Raw genomic sequence first — 15,198 nt, 5'->3', positions numbered from 1 at the left:
ATGTATAAAAAATTTGAATAAAAATTATAAAAATGTAAGACAAATAAAAATAGTAGGGCAGATTAGAAAAAAAAGAGCTTTAAAGTCATCAGATAACTTTAATTGACTCTATCACATTTCGTTTCTTTTTCTTATGAACACACAGAAAACTGACTCGAATTTTTTCAACTTTCGTGTACGTATACTCATTCCTTTACTAATTCCCTAGACCAATGCTAACAGCACATATCCTTCTAGTACATTTCCGTATTTGAAAATGCGGTTTAAATGGGTTTCTTTTTTTGTTTTTGCTTTTGAATTCTTTGCATATCTAATCATTGCTTGAAAGTGCTATCCACTCTCTGAAGGTGAATGGCAATTACGCTAACGGGTTCCCATTTCGTTCTTATGGTTTTTCTCCGAATGAAGTCATCATTTTAAAACGTTAAGGTGCGTTATTTTAATGTTTTTTGTTGTTTTATTTTTTATTTTATTTCGAATTGATTTTATTTCTTTTTGTAAGTGAAATAGATTCGGTTCTTGAGTATTTCGATGGAATTTGATCGGTTTTCTAGGATTTCATAGATTGTTATTGTCCCCTTTTTTATTGTTAATTCCTTATAATCACGGAAGTGTTTTCAGTGGAGCAGTTTTGTGGAAAGCAAAAACGTAGAGATCGAGTGTTCTCAATTTTAAGGAAAATATTTTAATGTGTGAGAATAGCAAGTAATTTTATTTATTTGCTCTTGTTTGATGATGCTTAAGTAATCTTTTTCAATGTGATGACCAACTGTTTATTGTACATTCCAAACCCCGACTAACGTCAGTAATTCAACCTAAGACTAAAGACGTAAATCGATGTAAATGTTGCTCGAGGAAGTGGAGTTAAAAATACAGATAATTTTCTTTATTTCTTTCCTTGTATATTCGTCTCTTTGATGCGATTTTCCCACGTGAACATCCTTTATAGGAAGCTGCTCTATGTTATTGATTATTTAATGAAATTTCCCGGATACACATCCATCTTTCAAGAACACTTCGAAGTGTGCCTTGCCCTTCAGTGTTTAATGCGATATTTATATTCTAATATTAGAACGCCGAAAGAGCTTTCGTTATTTGCCTCAAGTATGTGTAATTCGGCGTTGCTCAACCTTTGGCTATATAGTTCCTCGTCACCCTGGGATATTATAAAGGTTCCATGAGTGAAAACAAAATGGGAGGGAGGTCTTGTACACCTATCCACAGGCAGCTGGAAACAAATAACACATGAACAAATAAAGCTTCTAAGTCAAATCAAATATGGTTGGAAAATTGTGACTATCAATCCATCTAGGCTTGGCCAGAGTGGGGCTCATGTCCATGGGGGGAAGGGCTGGAACAATACAATGTAATAAGTGTATGTTGATATGTACGCTATTACTTGCAGGTTGGTATGGAGCTCAAGAACCCCCTACTAGAGAGAAATTCAGTGAACTCTTGTCCAAGGGTCCGGAGTATCTCCCTTAAAAGTGTTTGTTAACTCAAAGCTCACTCACAATATAATTTCAATAAGTTCGAAAAGTAATGCTTCCGAATGGATAGTGAGCTGGGGGAAGCTGAATAAGGTAGGGATTCCTGGAGAAGAAAATGTCTGATGAGCCACGGAGAGAAAAAACGTTGAAAAACATTGCTCTAATTCAATATACTCATATAGACTGACGTACGTCAATTCATGGCGTATAAGGATGGCGTATAATGGACTTCATTTAAGTCGATAGGATTTAAGTCAGGGTATTACTATATTTATAGTTGATATTATGATTACTTGAAGCGAGTCTTCAATGATTTATGACTCCGAAATTTGGATCTACTAAAAAAATAGATTATTATAAAAACAGTAGTCAGTGTTTTTGTCATCTATCACCCATGCTGTATGATGGATTACTACGTTGAACGATCATATTTTGAGTAAGATTTTGACTTATGTTACTTTGTTATATTTATTTCCTATGACCCATAGCCTCCGGACACTGCACTCCGGTTCGGGAAGATAAAAGGTTTTTACATCGGATACAAAGTTAAAGATTCGACGGAGCAGTATGTTTATAAAACGATAGAAGTTGATGAAGAAGATATTGAACTTGGTAAAAGTGAGACATTATTGACGAACCTCAGGAGAAACACAGAGTACAGCATAAGGGTTCAAGCATTCAGTTCTAAAGGTGCTGGACCTTCTTCAGAAGATGTTACAGCGCGGACACTCAAAGAAGGTAATTCGTATGGATTCACTCGATCTTTTTCATGGTACTCATTTATCTAAATTCATCAAGTTTATTTCGAGGCAGTAACAATTTCTTTTATAGTAGAATTAAGAAACGCTTCAGTAACAAATGCGTCTAATGAGGATCATGAAATGTAATCGATTTTCACGATAAAGAAAGTTTTAAACTATTTCGTTTTTTTCTTCTATTTCTTAAATTTTGTTGCCATCTATTGGCGTGATTAAGAACTCTAGAAGTTCTACTTTTTCTCACCAGATGGCAGCAAGTTATTTCCCCACTATCAGTGACCAAAAATAAAATTTTTAATAATCAGTATATTTTTTTTATTTTCTTCAGTTTACATTTTTCAGTGTTTTTGACATCGTTTTGTATGGAGTGATAAGTTTTAACAATACTTAAAACAAATACCCAAACTACCAGACCAGACCAGAATTGAACTTTAAGCCGATTCCCAGCCCGCGAGGGCCAACTGCCGGCATAAAAACTGGCCAAGAAGGCCTGTGAAGAAGAAAATGTGTACATGTTTGTAGATAGATATGTGTTTGCATGAATGTGTAGTGTATGTAAAAAGAACTGGTCAAATTGGTGAAAAGTCATGATCTGGCTATAAGCAGGCAAATGTCATCACAGTTCACAGAAGCAGGCAAATGTCATCACAGTTCACAGAAGCAGGCAAATGTCATCACAGTTCACAGAAGCAGGCAAATGTCATCACAGTTCACAGAAGCAGGTCACACAATCTGCAGCTAGCAACATATATTCGAAGTGGAATGGGGAAAAAACATCACATGGGAGTCGTGACGCAAAAACCCCAGCTGTAACATCAAAAATGCAATACAGGTAATAAAGTTCTGTTTCAACTCAGTGCATCAGAAATTAATGGGGATTTACTAAAATACCCAAACTAGAAGGGTACATATCTTCCAATTCTACATACTTTTTCAATGAACAAAATTAGCTGAAAAATCCTTGGAAGAAATTTCTATAGTACATTAAACTTTATTTTATGACAAAAAATAAATTTCAGTTGAAATTTGCAGCCCAAACACAATGTCCTAATCACCTTTTTAATCGTTCAAAAATAATAATGAGTTATTTTATCGCTAATTTGACTATTATAAATTGTGATTTACGTTTGATCTGTATTTCATGTTTGTAAACAGGGAGCTACTCTATGTATTTGTGCATTTATATCTATTAAAAATACATAAATAAAATAAATATAAATAAATTGCTGTCTATTTTTTTTTAATTAGATCCTCCTCATCCACCTATTTTAGAGATTGTCACCACATCAGTGTCCTCGATAACTCTCCGGTGGAAAAAGAGTGGCGCTGACGGTAATCAAATAACAGGTATGCACACATGATTGGTGTTTATATAGAATGAAATTGCATTAGCATTGTAAGTATCAATTCAAAGCACAATCGTACGAAAGCTACTGTGTTAATTCAATAGCCGCTTCTGTAGGAAATGCTTTATTTCTTCGGAGATACTCTCTCTCTCTCATGATATTCTCTTGGGAATTGATTGGAATATATGAAATTGACCATTGCGAGATAGATTTTAAATTACATCTACGTCAGTAATAACCACACTAAATTATGTTCCTATTGAGTTTAATTGCGGGGGGGGGGGGAGATTCAACAATTTTTATTATTTTTTCCCCTCAAACAAATTCGGTGTTTATCGAATTGCTCTTAAACGATAATTATTCTTTATCACGCAAGTCGTGGTGTGTGTGTGCAACAGCATTAATCTGAAAACGATTAGAATAATGTAAATATTTTGGATCCGATTCCTAAGGTGAGATAAAATTTATTGCAACCGTTAAAACTGAAGTTATTTCATAATTTGGCGATAAACATTTCCTCTTTCCTCCTAATTAGTTTAGCCTGTGGTGTTTTATTAAAACCATTAACGTTTTATAGTTTGAAAAAGTATTTTTTTTTCAATTTCCCAATAAATTTGAAAGTTTCATGAGACACTGTGTGAGGTAATTGTTTTTCATGAACAGTTAAAAAATTTCTGATTTTCTTATACTTTTTCTATTATTTCTTACTATATTTTTTGGAAGTAAGTTTATCTTTTCTATAGATAATCAAAATATATTTTTTTTTTTTTCGTTTGTCACATTACTATTAAAAAGGTGGCGTTTTGAGTATCAAAAAGTAAATCTTCGGTTATACGAGTATAATACAATATGAACCCCTTTTAACAAATTCCCCTCAGATGCGGTCTTCACTCTTTTACGGGCAAAAAATAATAATTTCCCGTGGTATAATAAAAGTATGCATTTCAAACCTAGGATTATCGTCACCCCTGTTTTACGGACTCAAAAAAGGTTTTTACTGTATACAGAAAATTGATTCAGCAAATAACGCCACCCTTGTTCATTTCTGAAATCGTGTAGTTGAGCTGTAATTATTATTAAACATAATTTTTATCTTTGAAAATTTGACTAAAGGGTTCAAATACTTCTATTTCAATTGGTTAACAATCAAAATGATGACGATTCATTTCTTCAGTAAAAGTTTTGTGGTAGGAAAATGAATTATTATGTACTCTCTTTAGGGTATAGTCTTCAATACAAGCGTGAATACGGCTCATGGAAAGAGGTCAAAGTTCCCGGGGATAAAGACACGACCAGCTTAGAAAACCTGCAATGTGGTACTAGGTACGACCTTTACATAAGTCCTCAGAATTCAGTTGGAAGTGGTGATCCAAGTGAGATAATCACGGCAAAGACAAAAGGAGAAGGTAAGTGTAGGAATAGGAATTGTTTGGAACAGAAAATAAATGAGATAAACATATAATTATCAGAAGATAAAAACGCACAAAATTCTTGAATTGTATATATATAAGATTGGCGAAATATGGAGATATAAGGCAGGTATTTCTGAGGTGAATCGTTTTGAAATGGATTTGTGTGAATAAATGCTGGCATTTTCCAACTCACGTGTCATTAAAGTGTTAAGAGTCAAATGTGTGGATAGATGGCTAGTTTCTTTCATGTCGAAATATGAAATTCAAAAACAATATTTATTTTGAAACGGAATACTAGTACCATGGATTTGGTTTTGAGCTTAGTATCACGTTTTCGACTCAGATCTACAGAAGTGCTATACCCATTGACCGTATGAATTATTATAAGTATTAGTTATTGGTATTATACGATAAGGAGATTATTTTACCGTTGATCCGAGAAAGAAATTATTTTTATACAAATATTACTTAAATATTATTACTTAAATATAATTACTTAAATACAATTACTTAAATATTATTACTTAAATATAATTACTTAAATACAATTACTTAAATATTATTACTTAAATATAATTACTTAAATACAATTACTTAAATATTATTTAAATTTTAACCTGTTGATTTCAAACATTTATTTTTCTTCATATTTAAAAGTACGATTTGCTCGTTTGACTGTTCCAGCCCCGGTTGCGCCAGAAAAAGAAGCTTTTCTGACGGTCAATTCGACGTCAGTGTCCATCGACCTCACAGCATGGAAAACCGGTGGATGCCCGATAACGCATTTCCAGGTCCAGTATAAACAGCAGAGGAATAAACAGTGGATACTGTTTGCTGATAGGCTTTCTCCAAACAGGAGAAGGAATATACTACTCACAAATCTCGTACCCAGCACTTGGTATCAGCTGCGAGTGACAGCGCACAACGACGCCGGTCCAAATGAAGCCGAATATATTTTCACTACCTCACAAGAAATGAAAGGTGAAGTACAAATGCAAAATAAAATAGTCTATATAAAAAGTATGACAGTAAAAGTCCGATAAAAGATGTTTTAATGAAGATAGGACAGAAATTTTCTATAATTTTACCAACAAAAGCAAAATTGGAAATTCGCTTACAATAAGAAATCTGTTGTAACGACAATTAACTGTCGTAAACTGTCCTTATAACGGACTTTTACTGCTTATCATAAACTTATTTTATGTTTTCATCTATTTCTAAAAAAAAAAAAAACTTTGGCTTATGAAATTTTGCTATTATGATGTGACATGACGAAAAAAAATTAAAAATGTTGAGATCTTAAGGCCACCAGCAGTTACTGGGAGCGAAAACTAGTCGCATGTATGTGGAAGACTCTTATAGCTGTCTCGCGCATACTACACGCGACTTGTTTTCGTTCCCAGTAGCTTCCGGTGGACGACCCATTATGATTTTTACATTCTTCTCATTAGTAATCAGTAGTAAACACGAAAAAACTTATTGCAACACAAACTTAGTTTCAATTCTATTATGTAGGTTCTCTTCAAGATCCTGTGCTGGTGAGCGGCGAATACCTTCCTTTTTACCTGGAATTAGAAGTCATTTTGCCAGTGACGCTTTCCCTCGTTGTAGTCCTCGTCGTTTTGGTCCTAGTCTGTATGATAGTCAGGAAGAGGCATCCTTCCTCAGATAGTATCAGAAACGGTAGGTTTAGATTACTTTATAATTTCATTAATTCACGGAATAAAAATGGGAATACAATTTAGAAACAATTTTAAATCTAGATGAGATATTGGTTACTCGCTGGATTGAATATGACTTGGGATTACAGTCGAATCCCGTTATAACGAACTCCAAGACACCGGAGAAATCACTACTTCGCTATAATGAAATAATTTCGTTATAAAGGAGTTCCAGGTACTTGCATTGCTCCTTTGTGCACTTATCTGGGGGATTAGAAAAGTGTTCATTAAAACAGGTTTTTACTATTATTTAATCACATTCTCGTTTAAGAATATATTCATTAACATCTAATTTATAGGACCTATATTACATTTTTGAATTTGAGAATAAATTACTTTCGATAATTTCATAAATTCCTTTAATATTTAAGGGTGTTGTTTATGAACAGATTTCGAATTTTTTGCAGCAGTTACTGTTACAAGAGATTCGAAATCTTCTATTTGCGTCCCAATATTAGAGTATCTGATGATCATTGAATACCAGAACTATATTTCTCTCCGATATAATTTCGAATGTATCATCTTTGCCTGTATAAAAAATAATGAGTTTATTTTTCAAGTATTCAAGTGATCTCAGCAATAAATATTATGAGGTGTGCGCTCATGAAAAGGCACCGACTTCTATGTGTTTTAGGTCAGGTGTCAACGTCAGTGCCACAGAGGAAATTTCAGTCCGACTCGGTCCACCTGAGCGAGATGAAGTCGCCGTCGCCATATCAGAGGTCAGGCAATCGCACAGATACTGGTTATTACCCGACTCCTTATGCGACGACGCATATCGCCTCGGAGGACGAGAGTGAATGCGCCAGAGAAAAAGCTTACGAAGCTGCTGGAGGAAGAGACGTAAGAGAACAAATTTAAACCCACCCCATTTATCCTATATAGCAGTGATTCCCAACGTGGGCGTTAACACCCCCTTGGGGACGATGGAGTGTTCCAGGGGGGGGGGCGGTACAAGGCACGGGTATAACATGAAAACCTATGGGTTAGATTGCGTTAGGGGGCGATGGTAATTTAATGATATCTATAAACATTTGAAATAATGATTAGGCCGACATTACTCTATAAAAGCTTTATGAAAAAATATGTTATAAAACGTGAGAAATGCAACCAATAATTTTTATCGGTTGTATTTGTTCGATTGGAACCGATATGCTTATATTTGGTAATTTTTTCAAGTTTTATCAAATACTTTTCACAAAACTTTGATGGTGTAGTGCTGGCCTTACGAAAAATTTTAGCATCTTTCGAAAATGACGCCGGCAAGGAATCAACTCTTTGTATCGGTTTAACACAGAACAATATATAATAATTTTATCAGATTAAAACCTCCACGAAAAGAGTTTCTATCTCTAAACCTTCTGTTTTTAATCCTCAAACATCTATAGAGATGGCAGCACCATATATGTCGAGCAATGGCAGTTCATTGAATTTTTAATAATAAGGAAAAACACATAAGAAAAAGTCACTTATTTTTATATAGATTTGTATTCAATACGTGGTGACATATTTTGATTTTTCATAATTGTTTTAGCTCCAAGAAGAACCCCAATACGCCACTGTGAAGAGAACACCCAGACCCCCGAAATCCGACGTTCACATATATCACTACCCGGGAAACTTTGAAGCAGGTAAGGAAAGACGCAACATTCTAATTATATGTAATATATAAATATTGTAATAAAGTTGTTACGTCTAATAATAAACCGAATAAAAGATTTGGTAAATCAATAATGGTTGGAGGAGTGAATGAAAATGCAATTGATGTGCAGTTTCTTCGGGTGCAACAGTATCTTATTCATAGATGCGAGTTAATATTGATAAACGGAGGAGCTTATTTTCAAAAGTAAACATTTCCACAATTACTAAACTTGTTGTTTTCTCCAGAATGAACTGACTTACAAAAGTAGAAAATAGCCCAACAGGTAGGATATGGGAATGTTAGAAGGATATTTAAACATTGTGTTTCTAGATAAACATTAAAAGGCCTAATTTGAATTTGAATTCTGGAAATGCTACCTTTTGATTAACATTGGAGCTGGTAACGTATGGAATGTTAGAAATTTCTACGCCACCTTTTGATTCCAAAAAATTTCACTTCGCCCAGAAAGGTAGCTCCATTGTCCTAACGTGAGTAACATAAAGAACACGACCATTCTACAGCGGGACCTCCACTAACGGACACTCATTTCCTCCGTTGATACCTCCACTAACAGACACTTTTTTTGAGTTGCGTCTATGGGACTCGATGTATTTTACTATTCATTAACGGACACTCCTTGTTAGTGGACGAAATTTCATGTCCGCTAACAGTAGGTGTCTGTTATCGAGAGGTTCTACTGTATAGTGCGACTTTGAAAGCGCTTATGAAAAATATGACATTTTGAAAAATATATATATATTTTAATGAAAATCGGACAACCCGTTTTTCTTATGTACTTTTTGGAATAAAAAGTATCAAAGTCAATGAATAAGGTGAAATGAATATAAGGAGGTTCCACTTTTGGTTGAAACAACTAACTTGCCATTATAATTTCTACAGAAACCACCAGAGCTGAACCCAAAGAAAAGTGGATTTCGGAATGAAAATGAGAAATGCTCCCTTTTGAAAATAAGCTCCTCAAATGAACCATCTTGCGCTCCTTATTTCATTGATGTTTAGACCTACTCATTATAGGAGTATTAATAAAGTGAATTTTTTTTCGATGATGTAGTTCACATTCCACCCGAATTACTGGATGAGTTGCAAGGGACATCATCATCTTCGTCTTCTCATTGGGTCGACTGTGAGAGTAGGCAAGGAGGCTTCGACAGAAGATCCAGATATTTTGGTAATCAAGATATATAATCAATTTTCCACACAACCAAGTTCAATAAAAATATATTCTTTTGAAAAAATAATGATTAAATATTATTTCACTTATTATAACAACATGGGTTCGACTTCATGAAATTCTATCCATTAGCACAGGGGTCTTTAAACTTTTCCAGCCGCGACGCAAAAATCAACAACATCAGCTTTACGACCCATAGGACTGTTTGCTCTCCAAACATTTTGAAACCAGTGACGCATGAAATCGCCCGAATAGCGCAGTGGTAAGATGCTCGTCTCCCGCTATGAACGTTTCAATGTCCACGAGTTTCAATCCAGGCCTAGAACATTAGAAAGAAGTTCTTTACCTGCCTAGCTAGCGGCGAACACCGATGGATGATGACAACTTTATTTCCTACCCAACTCCACTGTTTGGCGATGTGTGACCACAGTTGCTGTGCAGTAAAGTAGTAACCCGATAAGTGATTTCATAATGGACTGTAAAGGCGATTCAAATGACTCACCTACGAAGCCCCTGAGAATCAAGCTTAATATTTTAATCAAGCTTCAAATATTTATATGACACTTCTCGGGAATCCCTGCGAATTAAGTTTATGTCAGGACTCATTGTCATCAAGAGTCCCTGGCTGTGTATATGCATAAGTGGATTTGCACGACTCATCTCGGAATGTTTGTGAATCAAGTTTTGGTCGCAGCTGAAAAACCCTTGGCTGCAAAAGTAGATTAGTACGAGCCTTTTCGGGAGCCCCCGTGATACAAGTTTCGGTCGTGAACGTTTGTTTAAAAATTAATTAAAAAAAAAAAACCATTAGCAAAATGCTGCAGTATCAGTGAAAAACAAAACTGCAAACCTGGCATATTATGATGAAAAGCGTTTGGTATAATGTATTATAATATGTACTAATAATGTATTATGTTTGTCAATGGAATACTTTCACAACTTTGTCAATGGAAGACGTACACAAATAGCGGTAAACGAGTTTTTAAAAATAAATAAATAAGAGAAAATTAAAACTTGATTTAGAAGATACGATAGGTAATTTACAAAGGACGATATATCGTGAGAATCTTTTTTCTTCAAAGATAAATACTTTATGTTTCTATAATATTTATATATATATATTGAAAATTGTTCAGCCTGTGAATTCTTTATTTTATTACTGTTGTTTTTCGTGAGTTTGATATAGTTTACGTGTTTTTCATTGTAATTGTGAAAGCGGGGCGAAGAAACTCAAGGAGGACCACTACTTAGATGGCAAAACAAGAAAGAATTAAATATCAAAACATATAACATTCCCGTCAAAGTGAAATGTACAAATATGATACACATTTGAAACGAAGAGCAAGCAACAGTATTGTATAAGATAGACAAAGCAGAATGGGGGGATGAGAAAATGAAGCCCATTTGCTTTCCTAATGGACGTCATTCGCTTCTCGCGTTGTTATTTGTTCTTCTGCTGCTGCTGTGTGTGTGTTGTTCGTTTACTTATTATTACTGTAATGTTTATCCGGAATACCTCCTTGTTGGGAGTGATTATGTTGCATATTGTTTTCATGATTTTTGTCATTACGAAATGGAATTTTCTTAGGGAAAATAACTATAGAGTCTTCCGGAAACGAGATTATATATTAGAAAAATCTATCGAATATATTTGTTAAACAAGGTTATTATAAAAATCAAAACAATTTTTTCTCTCGATATTATTTTTGAATCTTGGAAAAAAAGAAGAAAACATGTCTAACTATTGTTACTGTACATGTGATTGAATTCTGAGGTACAGTTCTTGCATCTGTTAATCTTGAACACCCGTTAGAAAAAAATATTTTATGATCTAAGTGTTACAATAAAGTACATTCACGGTAAATTGGCATATATTGCTGAGATGCAAAACTGAATATATTTAAAAACTTCTTTTACACTCCGAATGAACATGGTGATAGAATTATATGAGATAGACGAGAAGTCCTGGATCCACTTTGAAAATTAATGAGATATCAACCAATTGGCAAAAAAGGTGTGGTTTGAAGAAAAATACTTATCACAGCCTAATGGAATTTTTTTTAATTACTAAAAAAATGTGTAATTTCACTCACGGGTGGTGCCGTAAAAAAACAAAAACTTGACGCAACACATGGAATGCAGGCCAAACAATGCATAATTAATGGTTTTATTTTTTACAATTTATATTACATATACTACTATATTGCAACATGTGCACCATTTCATACGTTCAGATGTTGTCCGTGGTAAACCTTCCTTTCATGTGATAGTTTTATGTAACGAAAATTGTCATAAGCATTAATTGTATACTGTTTATATTGTTTTTTTATGTGTAATGTCGAGGTTTTTCCGTTTTAAATTGTTATTTTTCATTACCTCTGGGTGGCAATTGGATTTTTTTATGTATCAACAGAAACCTTCGGTTCATGATGTGTATTTCATTGCAAACTGCACCATTTTATGCCAGTTGGTTCAATTCTTTATGGATTTTAAAATGCGTCCAGGACTTCTCGTCCACCCTGTATATTAAATACACAAAACCTACAATAAGTTAAACCAAATTACGCGTAAGGAGGACTTGGAGTCATAAAAAACTCCCACTGCAGTAACAAGATTTATTTTCACTTCCTTAATAAATACATTGAAATTCTTTAAGTATATTCAGAGGGTACATCACATAATATCCATACATTTTTGTCCTATTTGCAATCTGATCATCCATATACTTTTTCCTGGTAATTTATTTAATTTTGATTAATTAGTGATGTGACCATGCAATAGGTCTTTGATATTCGAAAATTCACAACTTATATCCAACTTCCAAGAATAAAAAATTTATAATGAAAATGTTCACGTAAATTCGTATAAGAATTGTCTTTTGCAAATTAATTTGTGAACCATAAAATACACTTTGGTAATTATTATTATCCTGACTTTTTATATTATAATATGTCCCATAAAATCGGAACTCGTTTAAAAATTCATAAAAATTGAAGGAATTGGTAAAAATTTGAATGCGCACAGTTCATGGCAGGAGTAACTCTCACAGAGACAGGGCCCTCTCAAAAGTATCATGGGCCAAATGGTTTATCGGAGGCCCTACCTGGTAAATCCTAGAAAATTTCAACTGGATCTGATTTTTGTGAGGTCCCCGGGCCGTGCTCGGGTGGGCCCATGCGTTAAGACGGCACTGCACAGAGGGCGATTTTTTTTTTTTTGCACGGGAAAACTCGAAAGTCCTAGAAGAATGATTAAATCTGAATTTTTCTTCAATATCTTCTGCAGCCGAAACGTTCGTACAGCTTCAGCCGGTTCTTCGTGGCTTAAGTAAAACAATGGTGCTATGTCCACCAATGTGAAGATTACAATGAAAACGTTATATAAGCCCCAATAACAGGAAAATTGAGAAATGACATTTTAAATCGCAAACTCTGCATATTTCTTGTGATTACTTTAGTGCACTCTATTGACAAAAATTTGAAATAGATTTTTCTGTATCGAAAAGAATCCCCCATCATCGCATCGTGGTACCTCAACAAATTAAGAATGGTTCGAGATTAGAGAGAATGCCCGCCGTATGTGATAACTTCTTTGTAAACCGCATTGAAATATTTCGATTCCTTCTCTTCAATTTTCATGAATTTTTTAACTGCTCACGGATTTACGAACTCTGTATGCTCGCTTTTGAGAAGTATCTCCCATTGTACACGATCTTTGTTGCGTTGACGCGTTTTCACACATTCTTTGGTCTTTTTCCCAGATATTGTTGTGTAGTGAATACACTTCCAAAATAGGCAGATCTCACACAAGAACTAGTATGGCGCCATCTGTACAGAATATTTAGAACTATTTATTTTCATATTCAGAAATCCGGCAAAATGTTTGAGAATTTAAGTTCATATTATAAATATCGAATCAAATTTTTTTTTTATTTTGAAAAAAATTTGAAAAATGTATCATCAGACATTTTTTTAAATCAAAAGTTAATTGGAAAAAAAATTTCTAAAAACATTGAAAATAGATCTATTTATATATTTTCTGTAATAAACAATAATTCTACATAAAACAAACGCAATTTCCTCCAGCGTGCTTGTGGATGTTTCTCCTTATTGACATCGCTAGATTTGCAAAAACAAATGCAAATTATTTTCAGTTTTCTCAGGTGAATTTAAGTTTACTTGATAGTTCATTACGGGAAAGTAACCATTGACAGAAAAAAAAATCGTCTTCCAAAATATTAGTAGAAGCATGTTGTGCATTTATAATGTATCGAATTCAACTGATGTCTACCAGAATATAAAATATAATAGCCAAATGAAAAATTATGTTCGTTTCCCACAGTATTTAGATTAGTGCGTTGTTATAACGAGAAGAAGAGTAAATTTTTGAACAACTCGTATCAGCTTGTATGGCATATAGTTTTTGTACGTGGTTTGAAAGTGGAATTATTATTTCAAGTACGATAAAGATCTTTATATGGGATAGCATAAAAACGCAGTGATATCAGTTGTGCCAAAAAAAATTCAAGAGAAAAAGCTGGATTTATTTTTGCATAATTGGCAGGAATTTTAGTTGAGAAATGTGAGTATGTGAATCAAAAATTTTTGCATATATGTAAATATTTTTTTTCTTAATTCATACGTTTGTCAATGTGTGTAGATAGCTATTGCCAAATCCTTTGTTATTCGATTCCCCCGTTTTTTCTCCTTCACTTCATAGTCATCCTTTTTCCCAGTATTATTATTTCCTGAAAAACACTTTTAATGGGATAACTATCTGCACTGCAAGAAATATAAATTTGATAGTATAGAACTAAACTTAATTGAACTAATCTAGAAAAATTGTAATTTTTCATTTTACAATTTATAAGTTTTATATTTTATATTTCCTAAAGTGAAAAAAACAACAACTGGACGATATATTCACTGGTTAGAAAGCATTTGTATAACGAACTCTATCTGTATTTTGTACATGTTGAGGAATCAAAAGAAGTATTACATGAATTGAAGAATTTTTTTGTTGGAAATTTGTATTTTATGCTCTACAAAATGTAAGTTGTACAAATGTGAAAAGAGTTATAGATGTATTGATTCCGATTTCTATGTATAGATTTTTACTTCCTATCCGAATACTTGTGCTTTTTTTGTGTTGTCGTCAATATTTGAAGTGGAATACTATAAATGTAATATTTGTATATTTACATGGATAAAAAAATAAGTATTTGCAAAGTCGAACTAAAACGTGACTTGCTTATATTTTCTGCAAAGTGCCTAATGTAATTGTGAGCTGCAGCGATAGTTTAAAAAAACATTTTAACTGTTTCGAGATTTCGTATTTCAATGCATTTCTTTTTTCTTTTCCTTATTGTAATATTTGAATATGTAATTCATGTGTTTTAAACTTGTTAATAAAATTTTCTGATGGAATAATGGTGGCATTACATCAAATGGCTCTTCTATATCAATAATAGTGTATATATATATATATATATATATATATGTACATGTATATAAACTCCTGTGTATCAAGTTATTTAATACAAATACAAAGGTCACAACAGGCAAATTGCCCAACGAGGTGGCTGAAAACAATTTGCCCATAAAAATAAAGGATGTGAAATATAACCAAAATATTTAA

The 15,198-nt window shown here is 33.4% G+C and overlaps 1 protein-coding gene across 1 annotated transcript in view; it reads left to right on the top strand.

Annotated features, from left to right (window-relative positions):
• Positions 1–14,970, top strand: part of LOC149078992 (cell adhesion molecule Dscam1-like) — a 143,877-nt gene extending 128,907 nt beyond the window's left edge. The window contains exons 17-25 of the mRNA XM_089241238.1: positions 1,979–2,228; positions 3,497–3,595; positions 4,815–5,000; positions 5,691–5,987; positions 6,522–6,689; positions 7,362–7,570; positions 8,262–8,358; positions 9,442–9,558; positions 10,778–14,970. Of these exons, the coding sequence (XP_089097364.1) occupies positions 1,979–2,228; positions 3,497–3,595; positions 4,815–5,000; positions 5,691–5,987; positions 6,522–6,689; positions 7,362–7,570; positions 8,262–8,358; positions 9,442–9,558; positions 10,778–10,812 (1,458 nt within the window). The 3' untranslated portion in view covers positions 10,813–14,970. The remainder of the gene's footprint in view (positions 1–1,978; positions 2,229–3,496; positions 3,596–4,814; positions 5,001–5,690; positions 5,988–6,521; positions 6,690–7,361; positions 7,571–8,261; positions 8,359–9,441; positions 9,559–10,777) is intronic.
• The last annotated feature ends 228 nt before the right edge of the window (positions 14,971–15,198 follow it).

Source organism: Pholcus phalangioides, unplaced genomic scaffold (genome assembly GCF_987345545.1).
Source record: "Pholcus phalangioides strain wild (caught in Gottingen) unplaced genomic scaffold, Ppha-v1.0 ptg000013l_1, whole genome shotgun sequence".
Lineage (NCBI taxonomy): Eukaryota > Metazoa > Arthropoda > Arachnida > Araneae > Pholcidae > Pholcus > Pholcus phalangioides.
Note: the sequence above shows the minus strand (reverse complement) of the source record. Positions and strands in the feature narration are given on the sequence as shown.